Source organism: Jatropha curcas, chromosome 3, assembly GCF_041381405.1.
Source record: "Jatropha curcas cultivar XTBG-Jc1 chromosome 3, XTBG_Jcur_1.0, whole genome shotgun sequence".
Classification (NCBI taxonomy): Eukaryota; Viridiplantae; Streptophyta; class Magnoliopsida; order Malpighiales; family Euphorbiaceae; genus Jatropha; species Jatropha curcas.
This window is the reverse complement of record NC_143153.1, coordinates 29643622-29667079: the sequence shown is the minus strand read 5'-3', so window position 1 is coordinate 29667079 and position 23458 is coordinate 29643622. Positions and strand designations below refer to the sequence as shown.

Below are 23458 nucleotides of genomic sequence, written 5' to 3'. Positions count from 1 at the left end.
GCTGTCAGTTTATTAAATTTAAATGAAAAATCTTTGAAAATAAAAATTCGGGTTATTTCACCAAAACATTTGGATTTTTTTTTTAAATTTATTTAGATAGGATTGTTATAATATTGTTATCTTTTTCTTACTACCTTTATCCTATAATATTTGTCACATTTGAGAAAATAATTTGTTCTAATATACTTGTCATATTTGTGATTTCGAGGAGTAATAAGTATTTTTTTTATATTTACTATTTATATATGACCAATAATTATTATTGCAATTTAATAATGATTTTCTTAGAGAATTAGTATTGACTTAAGGATAAAATAGTCAATTTATTCAATAATTTATTATAACTTATACTAGTTTAATTATTTTTTTAAGAGACGTGAAATTCTAAATGTGACAAGTATTATGGAACAAAAATAGTATAATGCAAAAAATATTATTAAGTAATTGACTGTTATGACTTATTTTTATCTTTTTTTTTTATTTTTTTATTTCTTTTATTATTGTGGATATATAATTAATTTGATTATATATATATATATATATATATATATAATCACGTCATGGAACAGAAATAGTATAATGCAAAAAATATTATTAAATAATTGACTGTTATGACTTATTTTTATTTTTTTTTATTTTTTTATTTCTTTTATTATTGCGGATATATAATTAATTTGATCATATATATATATATATATATAATCACATCAAAATATCCACCAAATGTTAACGTGTGGATTTTAACTTCAAAAAAATGTTAACGTGGGGCTCTATGAATTTGTAACCAATCATATTCTTTACACCCTCTTTGGCTAAACGTTACCACCGCATGTATTGGTGGACCGGGTGGCACAAATACAATAAATGAAGTGGTATTCTCCGGTCAAGACTACTAGCTTAAAGGAAGGTAAACTCGACGAGAGTAAAAAATTTCCAATTCGAATTCTTTTTTTTTTTTCCGTTAAAAAAATTATCATCAATATAATAAATATTAAGAAAAATTATTTCTACTGTACAAAACATAATTTTTTTCGATCTATGAATCTCATACATTAAAAATTATTTTAATTTGTGAGTCTCTCATATATTAAGAAAAGAAAATAAACTTGGTCAATTAAAAGTTTAAAGTCAATATATATATGGATGTCACCAAATACGTATAAATAGAATTTTTTTTACCATGCCCCTCTCCCCCATCTCATAGAATTACAGTGGAGGTGAAAAATTAATATCATATATCCAAAACTTAAAATGATGAGAAGTGAAGGAAAAGAGGAGAATCCTTTACTAGATTTTGTTTGGCTTTCAAACAAGAAGAAAAGTGGAAAAGTAAATAGAGTAAAAATTAATTAATTATTTCTTTTATTGGAAATTTAGGGTCGAAACAATATCAATAAAGATGACTTTCATATTTATTCTTCAAATTAGTGAAAATTTTTATAATTGAGAGATCTCTAACATCAAAAGGCTAATAAGATCAATATCTATTTCTTTTTTAACAATATATTTTAAAGAGAGATTTTATTGCATTCTAATTCAGTGGATAACAAATAATTTTCAATTTCTAACAAGATGTAAATTTTTCTTTTTTTTAATCTATTTATATTAGATAATTCAATACTATCATGCAGTATTAATGACACGTCGATATTATAGTTGAAATAAAAATTTAATAAAAATAAATGAATTAAAACTAAAAATATTAAAATAGAAATGGTGGATGGAGAATGAATTAGATCCGTATTTAGGTTGTCTTTATTTTACGGGAAAATAATTATTTCGTCCTTAAAGTTTGCCATAATTATTTAAGTAATCCCCGACATTTATACAAATATTTATAACATCTTTGAGGTTTACTTCCGTCTCATTAATTGGTCATTTCATCCAAAAAACACACTTTTTCTGTTAATTTAATTTGCGAGAAAAAGACAAAATTATCCTTTATAAGTTTTCATTATTTCGTCTCTAAGGTTTGCCATAATTATTTAAGTAGTTTCTGACATATATATAAATATTTATAACATCCCTGGAGTTCACTTCCGTCCAAAAAATACACATTTTTCTGTTAATTTTTAATAGAATGACCAAACTACCCTAAATCCTCTAATTAACATATTCTACTTTTCAACTCATTTGCTTTTCTTTTCACTCGCTCACAAAAATGGTATAAACAAATTCCATTGAGCTCAAAGTAGAATGAACAACATCTACTTGAGCATCAAACATGTTCATGTACTTAATCTTTGTATTTGCATCCAATGTATTACTTTGCTCAATAACCTCAGCAATTAATCTCAGAAACAGTAACCATATGCAAAATCTGCCAAAAATAAGACCAATATAGCAAAGCAAAAATTTACACAGCACATTTAGCTTACTATTGTTCACTTGAAATCCGACATCACCATTAACAAATGCCCATGTAAATTTTAAATCGTAAATTATAAACTAAATTTAAAGTAATCACTCAGTTTGATTTAAACCCAAAATTGAACAAGCAAATTAGAAATTTAGAAATTTACTCAAAATTCAGATTAAAATTTCTAAATTTTAGGTAAATTTAGAGGATTTAGGGTAGTTGAAAGGGAGGATATGTTAATTAGAGGATTTAGGATAGTTTGGTCATTCTATTAAAAATTAATAGAAAAACGTGTGTTTTTTGGACGGAAGTGAACCACATGGATGTCATAAATATTTATATTAATGTCAGGGACTACTTAAATAATTATGGCAAACTTCAAGGGACAAAATAATGAAAACTTATAAAGTATAATTTCATTTTTTCTTCTCAAAAATTAACGGAAAAAGTGTGTTTTTTTGACGGAATGACCAATTAATAAGAAGGAAATAAACCTCAGAAATATTATAAATATTTGTATAAATATCGAAAACTACTTAAATAATTATGACAAATTTCAGGAACGAAATAATTATTTTCTCTTCTTTTTATTTATGTAATTTACATTTAATAGGTACTTTCTTTTGGCCGAATTGTAAACTATATAATAATAATAATATTATTATTATTATTTTGAGTAAAGAAAAGTCATGTGTAACTCAAATAAGATAGCTTGGTGGTAAGAAGTACTTACAACGTTAATTACTATGACTTTAAGTTTCCTTCGAATCAATTCCTTCGCCTCCAAAGGTAAATAGAGATGAATCAGATTTATGGACAGTATATCTTGTGCTAGTATATATATAAAAAAAGAAATTCCGCGTGTATGATTGCTTTTGCATAATTAAAAAATAGACCACGCTCACTCACAACGTAAAATATCTCCAAACCTTTAAAAATAATTAAATATTAACATTTATAAAAGTCGTACCAAATCCGGAAAGCACTTGTCATTTAAATGCTCACCGAAGCCATCTTTGGCATCTCCGCATCTCCTTACCGGCATCAGCGTCTCTCTCTCCCTTTCTTCCATCTCTATCTGGCCTTAAAATTAGAACTCACGTCATCGCTGAGGTCTAAGTTTTCCTCGTCTGTGTAATTTTGTTGCAATCTGCAAATGCGTTTCGAATTTGTTAGCGTTTAGTGGTTATATTTTTCTTGTTCTTTGTTCCCATATTTTGGTTTTTTATCAATTTAATTCAATTTTTCCTGGTTTCGCTCGTCAATCCGTTTGTCGCGTTTGACCGCTGCTCTGTTTATATCCGCCTGGAAGTTTGTTATATATCTTTTCTATCTGAAGAATCGCCACCTGGGTTTTCTCTCTCTCATTTGGTGGTTCTTCAATTTCAGGTATTGTTCTTCTGTTTCCTCTTCTGGTTATTGCCTACGTTTTTCTTTGGTTTCTTTCAATCAATTGGATGCATGAGCAATTAACTGCTAACATTTGATTGAGGTTCCCTTAAAAAATGTAAAATAAAGAAAGATCAAAAATTCGTTTTAGAATTTTTGTTGAAAAAATTTGTGGATATATTATTTTTAAATAGAATTCAAGAATCATTGCATATTGGATTAGATGATTCTACAATTTGGGTTCTCATTTTTTTTGCCTAGTTTTAAATTCAGGGATTGGTGTTTGTGTTTTCACAGATGATGAATACTGAAAAGGAAAGCTGTGAAGGCACAAAGATTGTGTCTGAAACAACGGAGAAACATCAAGTGAGCATTTCAAAGGAGGGGAAAGGGAAGAGGTTGTGGAAGAAAGTCAAGTACCAGCTAGTGGAATATCATTCCTTGCCTGGTTATTTGAGAGACAATGAGTACATTATTGGCCATTACAGATCTGAATGGCCATTGAAGCAGGTTTTACTAAGCATCTTCAGTATCCACAACGAGACATTAAATGTTTGGACGTAAGTTTTCTTTTTCTTTTTTTAATGCAATCAATATATTTGTTTTTCATGAAGTTTTTACATCCCCTTCCATTTTTTCTGACCTTTTGTGTACATTTAAGAGATGTAGGCCATATATGGATTTATTGGTTCTGTGCTGTCTATATAATGTTGCTTGCCCCATTTCTTGGTTAACTTTTATTAGTGGTAGGTGTATGTAGCACAGCTGTAATGCTTGCTTTGCTGATTTAAAATAAAGTTAAAAAACTTAACAGTTGATATTAAAAATTTTTGTTATTTGAACGTCTGATTTCAAAATGTTTGAGTAGCATGTGAAATGTCGGTCAAGGTGCAAGCAGATTGTTCTTCAGTATATGAGCAGAGTTTTGATTTTAAGTCAAGAACTTTGATTTTATTTATTTGGAGAACTGAGCATTCTTATATCTAAAACCTGAAGGGCAGTAATGAGATTAGTTAAGGTGCAATTCGTTAAGTGGAAGTTATAGTTGAGGAGAAAGAAAATCAAATGGAATGCATGTAGAGGCAAAAACAAATGAACAGAGCTTTTAATCTGACATAAAGTTCAGACGGTAGACAAGGGCGGACCTAGAAATTTGGGTCTTGAATATAAATAATGTCATTATCTTGTATAATTCCACCATGATCATAGTCTTAATTTTCTTGATATTTATTTTTTTAATACATTGGAGGTAACAAACTATTGAAAAAATTGAAATATAAGTGCTAGCTCATAGACAGTCCTTCCTGAAAAAAAAAAAACACTCATAGATAGTCAAATTGAAGTACTAATTTCTTTTTTTCTTTTCATAAAATTCTGAATAATGTTAAAGATGTCACTTCCAATATACATAAGTACACAATCATATTACTAATACCTAAAAATAATGAAAGATCTTTTGCTAAAAAAAGTTGTGATAGACATGTGAAAATAATAAAATAACAAAAAACAAAGTTTTATAGTCTATTTATTTTTTAACAATAGAAGTCACAAACTAAGTTAACTAGCTATAGTTGTATAATGGATAGAAAATCAATGATCTAATTAGTCTCAAGTTAAACAATTAAAGAAAACTATATATGTGAGAGCAAGTCCATCCGTGACTATAGATTTATTAGATACTAAAACATTATATATGTTATATTAACACTAAATGGAACCGAGTTGCTGTGCAGTGTCCTGTTGGATCACTTGGTCTAAGGATAATGATCCATTGGTGATGGATGGCTACTCATGTAAGAATATGTTACAAGGTGTTGCTGCTGCAAAAATTGATATTTCTTTGAAAAATTAGTCTTTTATGGGCTAGAAAAATTTCCTGGCTATGTATAAGTGGTTACATTTGGGAATACGGGTGTTCAAAATGTTCTGTCAGATTATATGTTCAAAAAGGAAAACATTCTGCTTTCATTTGGCTTGTCTTTTAACAATAATATATTGTTAATTGCAGGCATTTGATTGGATTCTTCCTTTTTCTTTCCCTCACTGTATACACTGCCATGAAAGTTCCAAAGGTCGTTGATCTTCATTCTCTACAACTTCCAGATGTGTTGAAAGCTGATTTACACAAACTGCACGAGTGCCTCCCTTCTTTACCTGCCATGCTTAGTATGCACAGACTGAGGGAGGAATTGAAAACGACATTGCCTTCAATGGATTTGCTTCCATCACTTTCAGGATGGCACATCATGGATCTTCTATATAATTGTTTGCCAGATCGATTCTCCAGTGGCAACCACACCGACGTATGTGTTTTGGTAATGCACTTCTTCTTTAATGCATTTTGAAATGTTAATTTTATAAATTCTCTTTGACATGCTGGATGATTTTACAATTAATTCATCAGCATTATTGTGTGGGCAGCCTTTCAACTTATCTATGCCTTGGTCATTTTTTGCTCCGCTTGTGAAGAGTTGCTTTTTCTGATGCTATTGTGCATTTGCTGCCCAGGTGTTTTTCATAATCTTGGTTGCTACCTATGACCTTTGACCCAATTAAATTGACATACCTCACAAAACTTGTCGGTTACCTTGATCAGATTAAAATTGATAAATCTTGCCAAATCTTCCATTTTGGCGCTCTGATATTTCCCTAGCATTGAATTGGAGAAATTGGCCAAGGAAAATTGTTTTATAATTTCATTTTTTAACCGTAACTTCCTTGAGTTCTTGGTTAAAACTAATTAGCTTTGAGAAAAAAAAAAAAACAGGGCTTGTATGCATGGAACTTCTAGACTTTGCATGTTAGATGCATATGTATTGTCTGTCTGATGAGGTGTCGAAGAGAGCAATTGATAATGATAAAGAAAATGACATCTTGAAAATTCATAGACATTTAATTTAAATTTATACATTTTGAAGGGAAACGGTGGCAATCAAGTTAGAAGCACCTAACTTCATTAATGTGATGCTAAGATGCATGAGTTAATTACTTTTCAGAATGTGGGTTGTTTGGTTATATATATGATGCAATTGGGTTATGGTTGAAACTAGATGAACGATTTGACTGTTGAGAATAGCACTGAAATTGCATTTGGAGATATAGGCATTTAATATGGAATAATTTAAACTTCATATGACTCTTTTGGTATTTGTGATAGTTATATTTTCTTTTTGAATGAAGTCCAAAAGCATGGATATGGAAGGGGAATATATTTTTTGATGTTAATTTCAAGACCTCATAAAATTTCGTTAAAAAAAAATTTCTAAAAAGATATAATTTCATGTTTAGACATCGCCATCTGTATTTCTGGCTTTTTAGCATATATGAAACTAGTCAATATTGGGTATTGTACAACAATACTTAGATTAAATTAAACACTGAATAATTGTTGTGATCTTATCTCTACTTGCAAAATGCTGGGTATACCTCATATTGGGTATTGGTGCTGATATTATTTAGCCTGTCCTTGTGTAACATAGGTCCCAGTTTAATTTGAGACTTGCAGCATAAACTATTTGATAATGATGTTGACCAGCTCTTATTTAATGCAGCCACTTTGCCAATTGTTAGTTTGCCACATCATATCACTCATGATCCATGAATATGTGGTTGTGATTTGTTCCTTAAGAAAAATTTCACTTCTCAATGTCAATTTGAGAGAAAATATTTCTTTAGACACTAAAACCGCGAACATTTCCATAGCTTCTTGAGGGTGTCTTTTAAAGAGCTGATATCTGTACTTTACTGCAAGAGTGGCACACATTGGTGACATGATGGTTTATTTTCTGATTGGGAAAATTACTATCATGTACCTATGTTATGCAAAATTAATCACTATGTCATCGCTTTATGAAAAAGACACTACTTTATCCCTAATGTTTGAGAGAGGGTATTTTTGTCTTTCGCAAGACATTTAATGGCAAAGAGCTCAAAAAGTGAATGGAATGATTAAATAGTTGACGGAGCCAAATAATAGGAATAAAGTAGTGTAATTCTTAAAAGCAAGGATGGAGTGATTAATTTTGTCATAATATAGGGGCATAATAGTAATTTTCCTTCCTAGCTTTATAGTTAGCATTTTGTCTGTTTGTTTCACATTAAATTTCTGCCACTAATGCCCAGTTCTCTTACTAAATGCAGCGTAGCATGAAGGAGGATGTGGCAAACATGATAGCTCCCCTGATGGTGAGGCCTATAACCCGATGGCCATTTTTCGCTTTTCTGGGTGGTGCCATGTTTTGCTTGCTAGCCAGCAGCACATGTCATCTCCTCTCTTGCCACTCTGAGCGATTGTCATACATTATGCTTAGGCTTGACTATGCTGGAATTGCAGCCCTCATAGCTACCTCCTTTTACCCTCCTGTTTACTACTCCTTCATGTGCAACCCATTCTTCTGCAACCTCTACTTGGGATTCATAACCATCTTGGGAATTGCCACAATCTTGGTTTCTCTCTTGCCAATGTTTCAATCACCTGAGTTCCGCACCATTCGAGCAGCTCTCTTCTCTGGCATGGGCTTGTCTGGGATAGCACCAATACTGCATAAGCTTATCTTGTTCTGGCATCAGCCGGAGGCACTCCACACAACTGGCTATGAAGTTCTGATGGGAGTTTTATATGGGATTGGAGCATTGGTTTATGCTACAAGGATTCCAGAACGATGGATGCCTGGAAAATTTGATATTGCAGGGCACAGTCACCAACTTTTCCATATATTTGTAGTGGCTGGAGCTTATACTCATTATCATGCAGGTTTGGTTTATCTCAAGTGGCGAGACCTGGAAGGATGCTAGAGAAAAAGCATCCTGAAACTTAAAAATAATCAATTGGCAGATGAGATAGTATAATAAGTAGGTCTAAGTAGGACTAGATATATGAATGCAGCGAGAAAGTAGATTGCTTTGTCCTCCATTGCATGTTTTATAATTTGTGCGTAAGTATTTGAAGCAGCATATTAAAAAATTGACGAATGTTGTCCTTAATGGCACGGACAAGAGCTCTTCATTCGTTAATGGCTAGATCAAGTTCATGGGCTGGGCCTGAAGTTTTCGAAGATGTAACCCGGCACAATATGCAGTTATTTTATGCCAGTCCATAAACAGGTCTACTTGTGTAATTGGATGCTTAGGATGAGGCTAAATGCATATCAAAATAGCCCAAAGTTTAGGAGCTTCTGCAATTTCATCCTATTTTGGTCTTTTTAATTTTAACTTTTTGTAGTAATAGCACATTCAATTGCAATTAAGGATGAAATTGTAAATAAAAAATTATTTCCATAAATTTTTAGATATTATATCACATTTAAAAAAGGTTAAAAATAAAATTTTTTAAAAAAATCATTAGTCTGACAAGTTAAATTTTCAAAATAAAAAATTGCTACTTAATAATTGAATGACATAAATTTTTATAACTTACTAAAAATTATAAAACATGACATAAAAATTAAATTGATAAAATGTAATTTTCTCGATTATATATTTTATTTTCCTATTATCTATATGTTAAAAAAAAAAAATCCTAATTATTTTAATTACACGTTACAAATATTATATGTCACTTACTGTGGATGCAATTTAATATTCAAAGGATAATTAAAATTTTATTTTCATTATTAACTTTTTTATTTGTAATTTCATCCTTGATTGTAATTGAAGAAGTTACTGTGGTTGAAATTCCGGTTAAATTGACACAGATTAAAATAAAGTGAAATTGCAAAAAAGAAAAACTCATTAAAATGTTTTAATTGAGAGTCAAAGATGCTCTAACTATGAAAGCAATAGCAAAATACCTTTGAAACCTACTTCATTACCGAGATCACTTCAGTTGTTACCTTGTTAGTTCCTGCTGTACGACGGAATTGGGCCACTATATGTCAGACGATCACATGAGAAATGGACCCAAGTGTGTTGTGAGCCATAACTGTCCACGGAACAACAGGCCTTTCCAAATACTCCACCATGTGATTAAAATTGACTCTTCACTGTGACTCATATTACCACTCTGCCAGTTTGATTTCAAAAGGCCCATTTCCACTTGCCCCCTTTCTGTCTATTATTTTTAATTTCGTCCTTGTTTGCTCATTATAATCAAGTAATGTGCACCCCTAGACATTTGCCTCAAATTAAACATATAATGAATACTCTACTTCATTCATAAATATATATTTTGGCATTTTTAGTATAGATTAATTTCATTTTCGGATTTATAATCAATTTTTTCCGATTTTGCAAAGATGATCACATGAATTTTAAGCGTGCTTATCATTTTAAATAATAATAGATATAGTCTGATTGATATTTTCGGGTGCATTATATATTACCTCCGGTCATGGTTAAGTCCGTTGGGCTTTGAATGAATAAATAAAAATTATATTGTTTTGAGTTAATTTGAGTGTGACTGGCCCAAAAGCTAATAATTTTAAAATATTAGTAAAAACAAATTGAAGTTAGGAATAAGTCAGTGGAATTGGAACGAAAATCGACAAAATTAACGCAAAAAACGCAGATTATGGAGGGAAAATCTAGCGCATTGAAAAGTGTCGGTACACTTACACTCTCTCACGTGTCATAGTCAACGTGCCATCCATATATAATGACACCTCAAATATTTAGATTGGGCCCCATAATTCCGCAGTTCATGCCTTGTCTCGATTTAATAAACAAACACAAAACTACGCTCAGCTTTCATCTCTCCTCCTCCTGTCTCATTCTCCTCCTATCATTTTTCCGATTGCAAAACTTGGAAATTAATTATTATTTCTGTTTGGCATCTAGATTTAGCAAACGATGTGCGTATTACAAGCTTCAGAATTACATCGCCCCTGCTAGCCAAAAAACGACACCATAACTTCTCTTTTAACTCTATCTTCTCCTTAAAATGGTCACGCCAGACCTTTCCAAGTCCCAATACTCCCCCATGGCTAAATCTGGTTCTAGAAATAAACCTTCTTCGTGTTTTACTGATATTTTTCGCTATCTTGGTGGTGGCTTGCTTGCATTTTTACTTGTTTGGTCTCTTTGGTCTTATGCCGGTCCTGATATTAGCAGTAGCTTTGAACCTATAATCACTGATTACAGATCAAAAGTTTCCCTACAGGAAGAACCTGCCGTTAATCTCCGCTACGACCCGCCTGATAGAACCTTCTACGACGATCCAGAGCTGAGATATTCTATTGAGAGTAAGGTTAAAGACTGGGATGAGAAGAGAAAAGAGTGGCTCAAGCACCATCCTTCTTTCGCTGCCGGTGCGCGTGATAGGGTTGTGATGGTTACCGGATCGCAGTCTAGCCCGTGTAAAAACCCCATCGGAGACCATTTTCTTTTACGATTTTTTAAGAACAAAGTGGATTACTGTAGAATCCACGGTTATGACATTTTCTACAACAACTTGTTGCTCCACCCGAAAATGACAAGTTTCTGGGCGAAACTGCCTGTGGTGAGAGCCGCGATGCTGGCTCATCCGGAGGCGGAGTGGATCTGGTGGGTGGATTCCGATGCCATGTTCACCGACATGGAATTCAAACTCCCCTTGCGCCGTTACGATTACAAGAACCATAACCTGGTGGTTCACGGCTGGGCTAAGCTCATATATGGAGCCAAGAGCTGGACGGCGTTAAACGCCGGCGTTTTCTTGATCAGAAACTGTCAATGGTCGATGGATTTCATAGACACGTGGGCCAGTATGGGTCCCATGAGCCCGGACGTCGAAAAGTGGGGTCAGATTCAACGGTCATTATTCAAAGACAAGCTTTTCCCTGGTTCTGATGATCAATCGGCACTGATTTATTTACTGTACAAGGATAAAAGTTTAATGGACAAGATTTATTTAGAAGGGGAGTATTACTTCGAGGGGTATTGGTCAGAGATACTCCCGACGTACGATAACATCACCGACAAGTACACGGAAATAGAAAAAGAGGATCCGAAATTAAGGAGAAGACATGCGGAGAAAGTGAGCGAGCAATACGCAGCATTTAGGGAGCCACACTTGAGGGAAGCAGGGAACGGAAAAGGAAGTTGGAGACGGCCGTTTATCACACATTTCACGGGGTGCCAGCCGTGTAGCGGGGACCACAACAAGATGTATGAAGGGGACAGTTGTTGGAAGGGGATGGTGAAAGCCTTGAATTTCGCAGATAACCAGGTGCTCCGGAAGTATGGGTTCGTGCATCCGGATTTGCTTGATTCTAAAACGGTCGTAGAGACGCCGTTTGATTACCCGGAGGAGGGGCCGTGGTAAAAGTGATGAAAAAAAAAAAGAAAGAGTAAAAAGGTAAAAATTGTTAGAGTGGGTAAGGGAGGCCTATTATTGGTATTTCCTTTTGAATCAATTTAGTAATATTGAAATCATAATTGGAAGATTGTGAGTTTGTGATAACCCAAATCAGAGACCAATTAAGAAAAAAACGAAGGGGGTTAAGAGCATTGTGATAAAGTTTTATGAGTTGGGCAACCCAATAAATATTTACTATTTAGAACTTTTTTTTTTTTGTATATATTTTTTGGCAGAAATAGAAACAAAGGAGGATTTTATTTAATTAATATAATATGAAAATGGCAGCATAAATAAAAACTAGTATAAGATTCTCAATATAGTGGTAGAAATGAGACTATTTAATGATGGCCATATTACGAAGATAGGTTAGCTATGATTTGTTGATGAATGATAAAAGAATTGTCATTATTATAAAAACATAAAAGAGTCAATAATTTGCATGAGTGTTGTCGTGATTACCTTCCTAAAAGCTTAGCTGCTTCTTGGTTGAAGGGTTTTTTGCAGTTGCAACATGAAATTTTAGTGAATGGAAGATACGTATCTCAAGGCAAGGCGGCTTTATTCTATTAAGATGCTTTTTCTTTTTGACTGTTTCCTTTCTTTTCATATCTGCTTTTTTTTTTTTTTAACTTTTTAGTTTATGCTTATGATAATAATAATAATAATAATAATAAACAAATTCCCTAATATTTTGGGCTTATAGGGCTCCAATTACGTGCATGATTGAAGGATGATATTCCACATGTCAACAACTTTTTCATGATGGAGATATCATGTTGTTGTCTGTTTAAAAGACTATATGGAGTCGCAGTCTTTCTTTTTCTTTTTCTTTTCCTTTTTCCTTTTTTATTTTTTTTTTTTACTAAATGATGGTTTTTTTTTTTTTTTTTGTTTGAACTAATGAAAAATATTATACAGATTAAAATAAGGATTTCCATATTCGTGTTTTAAATATTTTCCATATTTTTTTTATTTGTTTTATAAGATTAAATTAATGAACGGTCAAGATTTAATATAATATTAATTGATTTATGTACAATAAACCATGGGTTATTCAAATCCAGTATCACGTCGTCACCTGATACAAGAACAAGTGAGTGATTCCTCTTCGAATAATATTCTGTAAATAACTAAACAGATCATACTAGTTATTAATAAATAAAGTACCGTTTTTTTTTTTTTTGGGTATAAAAAGAGGGCAATCTGAAATACGAAATCCCATAAATGTCATGAAAGTTCTGAGAAAAAAAAAAAAAAAATAGTACCCCAAGAAGGTTGATCAAGATATTGAGTGCTAATATCAATGGTTCTACCAAAATTAGCAAGAAAATCAGCAGAAGCATTCACCTCTATGCACAATCTTACAGTTTTAATCCTACCGCAGCTGATTCTATATGGATATAATAAGACTTCTAAAATCCATCAATATTGATCGTATCCACAATCGACAACTTATCCCCAAGAATAAGCCAACTCGAGATCTTCATAGACTGCCCAAAGTTCTGTACATGGGACTGATCCCGAACCTGAATGAGATTAAAAAAAAAAAAAAAAAACTTTCACCCAAATTCCACTGCTGTTCCTGATTAGGATAGCTTGTGCAATAATTGGCCACTTCAAGTGAAAAAGTATTCCTATGAAAGAAAAGAAAAAATTCTGCCATCTGCCGGTTTAAATGATTGGATATAAAATTAACGAGGCACAAGAAACCAAGAAATTGTAAAACCACATCTCTAAGCAATCCTAATTAATGTTCTGTACAACACCTTGTCATGGCCTTAAGATTTTGACGGATAGTGATATGCAATTTAAGATGAGAATCTGCTAAAGATCAATTTCTTGATTCTCTCTATAAGAGGTTTGCCATATAAAATTACCATAATCCTACCAGACATTAAAATATTATTCCTCTATAGCTTGATCTAAACACTTATCTTCTGTACATGCATAAACAATTTTTTAAGTGTCTTGTAAGATTGGCATTCTCTGTATGACAAGTTACTCAATTTATAATAATTCATCGATTTTACACCAATTTCCATCACTGTAATGCCAGTCTTTCTCTGTGATACCTGTTTCTTCTGTTTATAGTTCTTATTTAACCATTGTAATGCGCAGTGCATATCCGAACTGTGAAACAACAGGATATCATTAAAATTTATTTTCCGACATTATTTCTAGGAGGATACATTTTCTTTTTTGACAGTATGCCAGAGGAGGATCCGGGATCGGCCTGGCCAAAAACGATCCCGTTCTAGTTTCAGCACAGTTCCAACCGGTTCAACATCTCTGGAAACAGGCCGAATGTTCTGACCGGTTCAAAATCGCTGGAAGCCAGCCATTTCTGGGACCAGCCTAATGGTCATACTTATGTCTGACCATAATGTTCAGGTGAGATCAATTTTTCAAATTGCAAATTTGGAGATTCCATAATCATGATAAATACAATCTGAATTCCAAATGGAACATCAGCTTTATCATATAATCTTTAGCTTAATTAACATTTACACAGCACAAAATCCTTTCAACCGTTTGAGGCCCTGTGGAGGCACCACATATCTTGCACAGGCAAACCATCACTACTTTTTATCCCAAATGATCCGCACTGAATTGCAGAATGGACTGAAATTTCCAGTCATATCAGTAAAGAAATCAACATTTGATTTTACAAACATCAGCATTCTGTTTTAAGAAACCAAAACATACTATAATGGGCATTCTACACTGGCGCAACTGCAACTCGGTCCAACAGATACATGATGCTGCAGCAGATTAAAAAAAGATAACAAATTCATTGCTGCACGTTGAAAATCACAGAGCTAAAACCATTTAAACATATCAAAATACGGTGACATGATTAGCTCATAAGAATGCCTATCATTGATTAACTAGAGAACAAGTACGAAATATCTTCATAAAAAATGTGTACTTTCAAAGAAGCATTGCATTGGCATCTTCGTCACCATCCCCTACTGGTGCTTCATTAAACATGTACTGGTTCTGATACTCCATCAAGTATTGTGTTGATCTCTTCACATCTAAAAACAGATTGTAAACTCGAGTTATGTCTTCACTCTCAACAAGCTTTCCTTTCCGCCTCTGGCATGCCAATGCTGCAGCAGTAATAAGATGGATAGCATATCTCAAGGATGTTTCTACGCCAATATGGGTCAACAATGCCTTTGCTTCATCAGACATCTCCACCTCTTCTTCTTGGCATCTGATGTCCACAATCTTGCGAATTTCATCCTTTGTATAAGGCTGAGTTGTGATGATCAGTAGGCGATCAAGGAGATCTATGGGAATCCCATGTGGAGATTTATAATTTGTACCTCGGATTGTAGTGATCCCCCGGTTGGTTGCAACAACTAATATTGGAGCCATCTCATTCTCGAGAGCACGATTCAAGAAAGAGAAGCATTCAATGTCGAGCATGTGCACCTCATCAATAAAGAGAACACCTGGTACAATATCTGCCTTTCCTTCCTCTCTCCATTCTGCAACCTTCGTGTCAATTTGTTCTCTCACTTCTGCACGGATTTCCCCAGTATCACCAGTGAAGAGAGCCAGAAATCCTTGTGTCCTGGAGAGGACAACATAGAGTTAGTAACAATTACACAATAAAAACATATTACAGCTATAGGCTTATTGCAAGGTTAGATATATTTGCCAGATCTGCATGAGGTGTGGCACCTAATAAATGGACGGAAGTCATGAATATATCATACTAACTAGTTTTGAGCTGTGCTAAATAAATTGATTTAATGTACAAAACATATTTTGGAAGATGACACAGGGATCAGAGTTTTAACCTTAGCATCGAGGGGTGGAAGTAGACTTATATAAATCTAAATGCTAGAATGCAATGTTTATTTATGGAGAAGTTGTAAATAACAAAAATAAGAAAAATATTTCCACCACAATGTGTAGCTTTATAGAATGGGAAATAATCTAGACATGCTTGCTGATTGATTTAAGAAAGATAGGACATGTCTACTGTCCTTCACTAACCACTAGTCAATCCTAATACTGTTGATGTAATTTCCATGTAAGGGACCAATCGAGGGTTGGGCCCTGGGCAATGAAGGAAATGAATCTAAAGTAAGGCCTATCTTTGCCTTTAGAGAAATGTTAGACCGTTTGTGGAAATATTCCCTCCAGTGGGATGCAAAATGAAAGTCACAGAAATAGAGATGACTTTATCAGCAGAAGAAGCAGGAAGACGCTATCCACTTCCCTCTCCATTTGGAACCTTCCTCCACTAAAATGCTTAGAAACAAAAATGTTGCTTTCCAAAAAGATGCCATACTAAAAAGTTATCTTATTTGTTAGACTCAGATCCCAGGCCCAAGTTTTCTCATTTTGGCATGGGTACTCTAGCAGAAACTGCTGAGACCAAGCAACATTGACTTAGATTGACAGGAAAAGATCTCATAAAGACCAGGCTCAAACAAATATAAGACTAAGTTCTGCAGAAACTTAGGATCAATATCTTTATTTAGAAAGGAAAAAGAAACAATGCCAGGAAGAGATCTGTAAAATGATATTTAACTTAGAAAAATGAAAGATTCCATAAGATGATGTTTAACTTAGAAAATAAAAGATTCCAAAGTAGAAAAATGATATATTAGAGTGACCAATTATCACGGAAATGCCACTCATAATTCCAGCCTATTTTAAATTTTTCCAAGTTCTTTCTACGTATCTCAAGTTGCTAATGCTGTTCTTCTATCCATTTGTCAAATTTGAAATAAAATTGCCTATATTCTCATTTTTGTCCATTCTTATTGTTTCAGCAAGAATACATTAACCTTATCCTCCCAACTACAGATATTTCATCTCTCTATCTCATAAGTTTGAGCTGAAAGTATGATAAAACATATTCACCTACAAGCATTGATACAAAGTGTACTTTTAATGTAATTGCATTCAGTACTTCTGCCAACATCTTATCAGCTCACTATCTAAAATACTCGAGTCAAAACTAATCTTATCACGTCATCAAACTAACTTATCGAGTCAGCTCACTTCTAAGAAACTCGAGTTAAAAATAATCTTATCACATCATCAAATAAATTAAATAAACCATTTGGTACTACTGCCAATAGGATTGCTATAGTGCTTCGAACTTTTTTCTAAGTCCTGCTATACAAGAATGTTAACATTCACAACCAAATTTACTTCCATGACCAGGTGATCTAAATTCTCCTGCAACTGTGGGCATTTCCACATAACCTGATTCAGCACTAAGATTTGGTTTCAGCAATAAAAGGACCTTGTAACAGGGTCACCAACTAGAAAAAGGCTGTAAAAATAAAATAGTTACCAAAGGCATTTTGGATAAGATACCATTTTGAAAATTGAACTGAAAATCAGTGTAAAGTTCTTCCGTCTAATTTGCAGGACGTTAAACTAAAAAGTGGAAAAGATAAGCCTCAAGTAATTGGTGCATAATCACAAAAAATTGCAAGTTCGAAAGCAATTTAATGGCTCAAGTAGATGAAAATTCTTCAGAAAATAACAGGGATCATAAAATGATATATTGCTTCATGAGATGTAACATAATAATATTATGATGTACCTCTGTCCTGGATTAGTAATATGTATATGTACCTTTCTTGTCTTATGGGAATTTAAGTTATTAGTTGACACTATATTTAAAGCCAAGACAAATGCTAAAGATGCAGGTTTTTCGTTCTATACAGCTTCAAACTGTTGATGCTCCAAAGTTCAGTACTTTATAGCTTAAGCAGCGGGGCAATTTCAAAATCATCAAAAAGGCACAAATAGTTTACCTGCTATTAATGACATCAATCTCGTGAAGAGTCACACAATGCACCACCTCTTTCCTTTTCTGCAGCTCACCATCAGGACACTGAACAAACTTCACCTGTGGCCCCATGGCATCGTAGTCCCTTGACCGTGAAAAGGACCTACCAAGCTTTGTAATCTTTCCAGATGCTTTATCAATAGCAATCACGTCCCCACTTTGCACCTTTTCCTTTCCTAATGCCTCTATCATCTTTGCACCTAAATCATAAACCGTCTCCATTTCCGTTGTTTTTAGTGTCAATTTACCTGTCTTTGATGCCGCACCAGCCACTGCTGGTCTATCGATTTGTACTTCAACAACTTCACCTTCGATTATTTCAGTTTCTTCTTTAATTCTTACACCGATTGCTTTTCGAAAGGCTTGCATTAAAGCTTCTGTCTTTGACATCTCTAATGAGAAGATTTCGCTGCCAGAGATCATCGCAAATGGGGTTTCGAGGCCAAGGGATTTGGCCATGCCCATTGCAATTGCTGTTTTTCCTGTGCCCGGTTGCCCAGCCAAAAGTACGGCCCGACCGGCGATTTTTCCATCCTTTATCATTTGGAGGATGACGCCGGCGGCTTTACGAGCTGCTGTTTGTCCCACCATGCCCTCAGAGACGGCGCGAGGTTCGAGGGCGGAATCGAGGCCAAGTCCACGGATGTGGGAGTGGGCTCCTATACGCTCTATTCGGGTTAGGTCTCTGCTTTCGGAGAGCTTGAGTTCCGCCATGGTGTTGGTGATGGAGATTAGTGAGGGAAAATTTGTGAGAGAGAGAGATGATTAGGGTTTAGGGTTTTTTTCAGTTTTCCTTATACGTTGCGAGTAGTGAGTGGTGCGAGCGAGCGAGCGAGCGAGCAAGCCCGGGTGAAGCCAAAGACAACTAGACAAGTCAAGGAGCAGTGTTCTGATAATTTTGGGGTTTTAGTTGGATGAAAAGGGAAATAACAATGTACTTTAGCCGACGTGTCGTTTACAAAATAAAAATAAAAAAACGACGACGACTGCACACAGGTCTAATCAAAATCCGGCGAAAAAAAAAAAGATTGGAGCTGTTCACCTGATCTAGAGCTTGTTCAAACTTGAATGTCAAAACTAACTTGATATAATAAGCTAACGACTTTACATTTTTCTGGTAACACGTAAACTACTAATTATCAATACAAGGTTGATTATCCTTTTCACATATCTCTATATTGGAGGCCTCCAAGTTTTGATTTTGAACACAATTTTCAACACCAGAAAGCTTCAAACTTTCCCTTGCCAATCTCTTTGCCATCCTCCTCTGCTTTAGCTTTCTCTGCTTGCTTGAAGAACCTTGTGTATCATAATCATTTTGTCGATCACCTGGAGTGCATTCTTCGGCTGCATCCCCACCGCCGCATACACTACCACCTTCTCCGCTTAACGGAGGCAATAAAGGTCCAATAATTTGTTTTCGGCGCGGAACATCTTCCTTAAGCTTCTTCCTTCGAAGCCTCTTCCTCTGAGCCCTAGTTAGCTTCTGTTGCCCACATTCGCTTTCACCATCATCGTCACTCGTTGAGGATTTACTTTCTTGCAACCCATAGTCATCTGCATTTACAAACCTCAAATTCTCACATCAGAATTGTTAATTTTAAGGATTAACGTCTAAATGCCAAAATCAAAAAATAAAAGACATCAAACCTGGAATCAGATTCACATCAAAATCTTTCTTCGAAGCATTTGAAAGTTTTTCCTCGTCTTTCTCTTGGGGTTGTGGCGCTGGTGGATAGAGGGTGTTAAGCAAAGCTTCATGGAACTTGCGTCGTTTTTCTTCGCGGCGCATTAGATGAATAATTTTTGGCTCTTGGCTTGATTAGTTACTTTCTAGCGATCTCAAAGATTAACGGCAACGCATCTAGCTAGCTAATAGCAAAATGATGAGACAAGTTTTTGTCCGATAGAAAAGTCAATGATCTGGGTCAAATTTTAAATCTGTCGTTTTTGTGGATAATTTTATTGGTTTTATAAAGTTTGATTGTAGTTTAAAAGGATAATGTTATATTAGGATCTATAATTATAGGGCTATGGGCTTAATATCACATTCACCAAATAGCTAGTCTCATTTTGCAAAGGAATACTACGGTAGCTGCAGGATTATCAAGGCGTTCAGAAAGAACAGATTGCTCCAGCTCGACATCGTCGAGAATTCAAACATGACAGAATATTTATATTGCTCTCTGAAAGAAAGAAAATATTAAAAGGAATTATTTTGATTCAACTATCTTTTTTATATGACAATTTTTCTATGATATTAACTATTTTTGTCAACTTGATTCGATATTCTCAAGCTCTTAATAGTATCGAAAGGATAAGAGCTCTCAAATTTGAGTTCCTCCAATTGAAATGCATTTCTAAAAGTTTCAACTTCCAAGTGCTAGGACAAATATCTGATCTCCATTTTAGTTGGCATTTCCTTCATTTTATTGAAATAAAAAGAAAAAACTAGAAATTATGTTCTCAATCTTTTAACTAGTCATCACAATCACAGAGATTCTCCAGAAATCCACCTTTTGAACGTGGCAAAGCATTCCCTGGGCCTATACTCCGGAGGTGTGTGACCTCCTCCCTGCAACATTTTATCCATGAATTGTAACATTTTTTTCTGCTCAACTAATCAAATCAAATCACTAAAACTACAAAAAGCTCTTGCCTTGACAGTCACAAACATAAACTGGTTCGAAAATTCCATCAAGTAACTGCATAAGAAAAATAATTCAATAGAATAAATATTCTCAGAATAAACATTTATGAGTAAAGCATAGCTATAAGCATACCCCGCAACTTGACCATCAACTAGCCATGGCCGCCAATGTTCAACAATGGAAAGATTCATAGACTTGATCCATGAGAGAGTTCCCAAGTAAGGAATAATCATGTCATGATCCCCACTGCACAATATATTAGATTATAAAATAATTAAATACACTTGACAGCAAACTAATTTGAATTGCCAGCTAAAATATCTGATTAAGGCGTCTTAATCTAACAGTCCAGTTGAATATCTGCCACATAATATAGTGGAGCAAATAAAATATATGCAAGTAATTATTATGGTTGCAGAACCTGTATATTAAAGCTCGATAGCCTCTGGTATTGAGATACAGATGATGGCCTATAGTACTTTGGACATCATGCATATAATACAAGCTTTGATTGCATCTCATCCATTCTCTCAATTTTCCCTGAATTTAATCACAAAAATCACATTTATGTTTAAATTTCTTTTTATACTAGCATGCAAGAAAAGGCAATACCTTCGAAGCCTGAAGTGCTATTTGAACACTGGCATCATTAGCCCATATGTTGCAGAGCAAACTATTATAGTTCTGTAATATTTGTCAATTAATCACTGTAAAATTGTTTTCTTATGTCTATATATATTGGAATACTGAAGGAACTAGAGAAAGGCACGCGACGGAGTACTGACTCTACATCCAGGATGAGGAAAACGAGGAGGTATAAGCAAGAAATCTTCATTGTTATCTATAAGGTATCTTCGGAATTTGTCAATCTGGTTTAATAGTCTGAAAGTAATATTGCACTGGGGCTCCAGTATGTGCGTTATCTCTATTCTTGAAATGCACTACAAATTTAGAAGAAAAAAAAGTTCATTCAGAAATGCGAGACTTAAAATTATACTTTCAGTTTCAGATGAAAGAAACACATACCTCTGAGATAGATTGAAGATCGTTCTTGCACTTTATATTTTTATGATCAACATCAACATACTCTCCTTTGCAGTTCCTTTTCGCTGACTAAAAGAAAATCATAACCTAATAAGTTAGAACTAATCAAAATGGTAGGTGGTGGTACTACAATGGAAGTTCTGAAAGCGAGTCAAGTAACCTCATAGAGTTCATCGGAAATAAGTGCCATCCGATGAGCAAATGGGATTCTTGCATTTTCATCGAACTTGTAATCTGTTGCTGGATTACCAAGCAAATAACCCTGAACCAGACATAAGTCAATAAACTAAGGCCTAGTTTTGTATTATCATTGTGAATAACATATTTAGTTCAGAAGATGGAAGAACTCTTTTGAACAAAAATAAATTCTTGCAGATTTTCATGGGCTTGAAATGAATATGAACTCATAAAAACCAAAATGGGGAAAGCTACATCTAATAGGTCAACACAATCCCATTTTAACTTTTGAGCCAAAAACTTCTATTAGGAATACCAACGGCAAGCAAGCTTCAAGTGGCAAACACATTAGTAATCAATGATAATAACTTACTTTGAGGTTGATCTGAGGTTGCACTCCAAGTTCAATTCCTGCAGTAGTATGTGATGGGAAATGCAATTGATTCACATCAACAGGAAGGAAATAAAGCTTAAATTCCAAGCAAAAGGAAAGTTAAAGTTATTACCAATTGATATTTGCTTAGTAATGACTGGAACAACCATGCCAGAATATGAGTCTCCAGCAATATAGAGTGGATTTTTTATGAATTCTGGGTGAGAGAGTAGCCACTGCACAATGAGCCAATTAAAATTCGCCAAGAATAGAACTTTTTAGTCCATTATTATTGAATATGAAATTAGTTAATTAATTGGATTAACACGTTTTTGAACCTTTTTAAGAAAAGTGTAAGTGTGAATCGCTTGTATTGTATCTCCAGTCTCGGAACTATGATAGCTTCTTGAATATGAGAATCCAGTGCCAACAGGTGCATCCAAAAATATAATACTGGAGACCTAAATTAAGATGATTATTTCCAGAAACGAGATTAAACAAGAATAAAAGGAGAGAATTATTAAAACTTATAATTAATTAAATGGGATTCAATACCTTTGTCCAAGAATGTGGATTCAATTTCAAAGTGGGTAAACTCCCATTATACTCAACAATGTTAAATTGCAAAGGCCCTATTCATAATCACAGACATGTAATAAGAACTATGCTTTACATGATTGATGAGAACAAAATTGACAGAGAAACGACCAGAGAAAATGCAAAAATAAGTAGATGTTCTTGCTCCAGTACTAAGTGGCTTTAGTTTAATGGTAAAGTTAAAAGTAAGTTCAGCACTTAAAACAGATTTAGATAAAAAAAAAGAAAAGAAAAAAGAAAGAAGCACCTATTTCAAAAATAAGTCCAGAAAGAGAAGAGCAACCAGGGCCTCCAGTGAGCCAAAGAAGAAGAGGATCCTCTCTTGGGTTCCTTTCAGACTCAATGAAGTAGTAGAAAAGTTGCACATCTCCCTTCTTACCCACCTCCACATATCTGCATAATAACTATTACTTTAATAAATTAACATCAATTTTTAAAAAAAACAAATTGCAAATACATATTCCAAAATACCAAACTAACCCAGTTTCAAGTTTAAAAGGAAGAGGACCAGAAAATCCAGGCAGATTCTTGATGGTAGAAAACGAAGCAACAGTACTCTTCAAGAAAACCATCACAATTACTAGTGTTATTTGCAAATATACCCATTTCAGATTAGCAGATGGTGTTGACATTATGGTGCTCGTGTTTTTTAATTTTTCTGGAACAGATTACTGTGCTACTGTTGCTAAGGTGTGTTGAGACTCTCTAAGCATTTTGAAGTAAAGGGACACATGGCATCTTATGTGTCTTACAGTGGGTGCGT

General features: G+C 34.1%; 5 protein-coding genes across 6 annotated transcripts; 2 read left to right on the top strand and 3 right to left on the bottom strand.

Annotated features, from left to right (window-relative positions):
* The first annotated feature begins 3334 nt into the window (after positions 1–3334).
* Positions 3335–9029, top strand: LOC105639862 (heptahelical transmembrane protein 4). Of its 2 annotated transcripts, none has more exons than XM_012224038.4 (4): positions 3335–3748; positions 4046–4308; positions 5757–6051; positions 7889–9029. In XM_012224038.4, exons 2-4 carry the CDS (start codon positions 4046–4048, stop codon positions 8540–8542), a joined length of 1212 nt encoding a protein of 403 aa, XP_012079428.1. In that variant the 5' UTR covers positions 3335–3748; the 3' UTR covers positions 8543–9029. The 2 variants fall into 2 exon arrangements, with proteins under 2 accessions (XP_012079428.1, XP_012079429.1); XM_012224039.4 differs by having other exon boundaries at positions 3337–3748; positions 5757–6063.
* Positions 9030–10383: 1354 nt separating this feature from the next.
* On the top strand, positions 10384–12225 carry LOC105639863 (Galactosyl transferase GMA12/MNN10 family protein). The gene has a single exon (XM_012224040.4). The coding sequence runs from the start codon at positions 10626–10628 to the stop codon at positions 11985–11987; it is 1362 nt and encodes a 453-aa protein (XP_012079430.1). The 5' UTR covers positions 10384–10625; the 3' UTR covers positions 11988–12225.
* A 2408-nt stretch (positions 12226–14633) lies between these two features.
* LOC105639864 (P-loop containing nucleoside triphosphate hydrolases superfamily protein) lies at positions 14634–18705 on the bottom strand. The gene is made up of 2 exons (XM_012224041.4): positions 17819–18705; positions 14634–15606 (listed from the first exon to the last, which is right to left on the bottom strand). The coding sequence occupies exons 1-2, from the start codon at positions 18565–18567 to the stop codon at positions 14955–14957; spliced, it is 1401 nt and encodes a 466-aa protein (XP_012079431.1). The 5' UTR covers positions 18568–18705; the 3' UTR covers positions 14634–14954.
* A 35-nt stretch (positions 18706–18740) lies between these two features.
* LOC105639865 (uncharacterized) lies at positions 18741–20041 on the bottom strand. Its single transcript, XM_012224043.4, has 2 exons — positions 19504–20041; positions 18741–19410 (listed from the first exon to the last, which is right to left on the bottom strand). The coding sequence occupies exons 1-2, from the start codon at positions 19643–19645 to the stop codon at positions 18986–18988; spliced, it is 567 nt and encodes a 188-aa protein (XP_012079433.1). The 5' UTR covers positions 19646–20041; the 3' UTR covers positions 18741–18985.
* A 218-nt stretch (positions 20042–20259) lies between these two features.
* Positions 20260–23433, bottom strand: LOC105639866 (serine carboxypeptidase-like 7). Its single transcript, XM_012224044.4, has 14 exons — positions 23176–23433; positions 22943–23088; positions 22654–22730; positions 22437–22559; positions 22232–22334; positions 22099–22136; positions 21709–21810; positions 21531–21617; positions 21290–21445; positions 21117–21188; positions 20926–21044; positions 20637–20750; positions 20513–20558; positions 20260–20428 (listed from the first exon to the last, which is right to left on the bottom strand). The coding sequence occupies exons 1-14, from the start codon at positions 23325–23327 to the stop codon at positions 20345–20347; spliced, it is 1419 nt and encodes a 472-aa protein (XP_012079434.1). The 5' UTR covers positions 23328–23433; the 3' UTR covers positions 20260–20344.
* Positions 23434–23458: the final 25 nt, after the last annotated feature.

Coding starts and splice junctions, on each gene's coding strand:
- LOC105639864 (XM_012224041.4), bottom strand. CDS start 18,567: ATGGCGGAACTCAAGCTCTCCGAAAGCAGAGACCTAACCCGAATAGAG. Junction 15,607..17,818: donor ATTGATGTCATTAATAGCAG/GTAAACTATTTG, acceptor TGTCCTCTCCAG/GACACAAGGATTTCTGGCTC.
- LOC105639865 (XM_012224043.4), bottom strand. CDS start 19,645: ATGCGCCGCGAAGAAAAACGACGCAAGTTCCATGAAGCTTTGCTTAAC. Junction 19,411..19,503: donor TGATGTGAATCTGATTCCAG/GTTTGATGTCTT, acceptor TTGTAAATGCAG/ATGACTATGGGTTGCAAGAA.
- LOC105639862 (XM_012224039.4), top strand. CDS start 4,046: ATGATGAATACTGAAAAGGAAAGCTGTGAAGGCACAAAGATTGTGTCT. Junction 4,309..5,756: donor GAGACATTAAATGTTTGGAC/GTAAGTTTTCTT, acceptor TGTTAATTGCAG/GCATTTGATTGGATTCTTCC. Junction 6,064..7,888: donor ACACCGACGTATGTGTTTTG/GTAATGCACTTC, acceptor TACTAAATGCAG/CGTAGCATGAAGGAGGATGT.
- LOC105639863 (XM_012224040.4), top strand. CDS start 10,626: ATGGTCACGCCAGACCTTTCCAAGTCCCAATACTCCCCCATGGCTAAA.
- LOC105639866 (XM_012224044.4), bottom strand. CDS start 23,327: ATGTCAACACCATCTGCTAATCTGAAATGGGTATATTTGCAAATAACA. Junction 23,089..23,175: donor CCTTTTAAACTTGAAACTGG/GTTAGTTTGGTA, acceptor GTTATTATGCAG/ATATGTGGAGGTGGGTAAGA. Junction 21,618..21,708: donor TTTCCGATGAACTCTATGAG/GTTACTTGACTC, acceptor ATTTTCTTTTAG/TCAGCGAAAAGGAACTGCAA.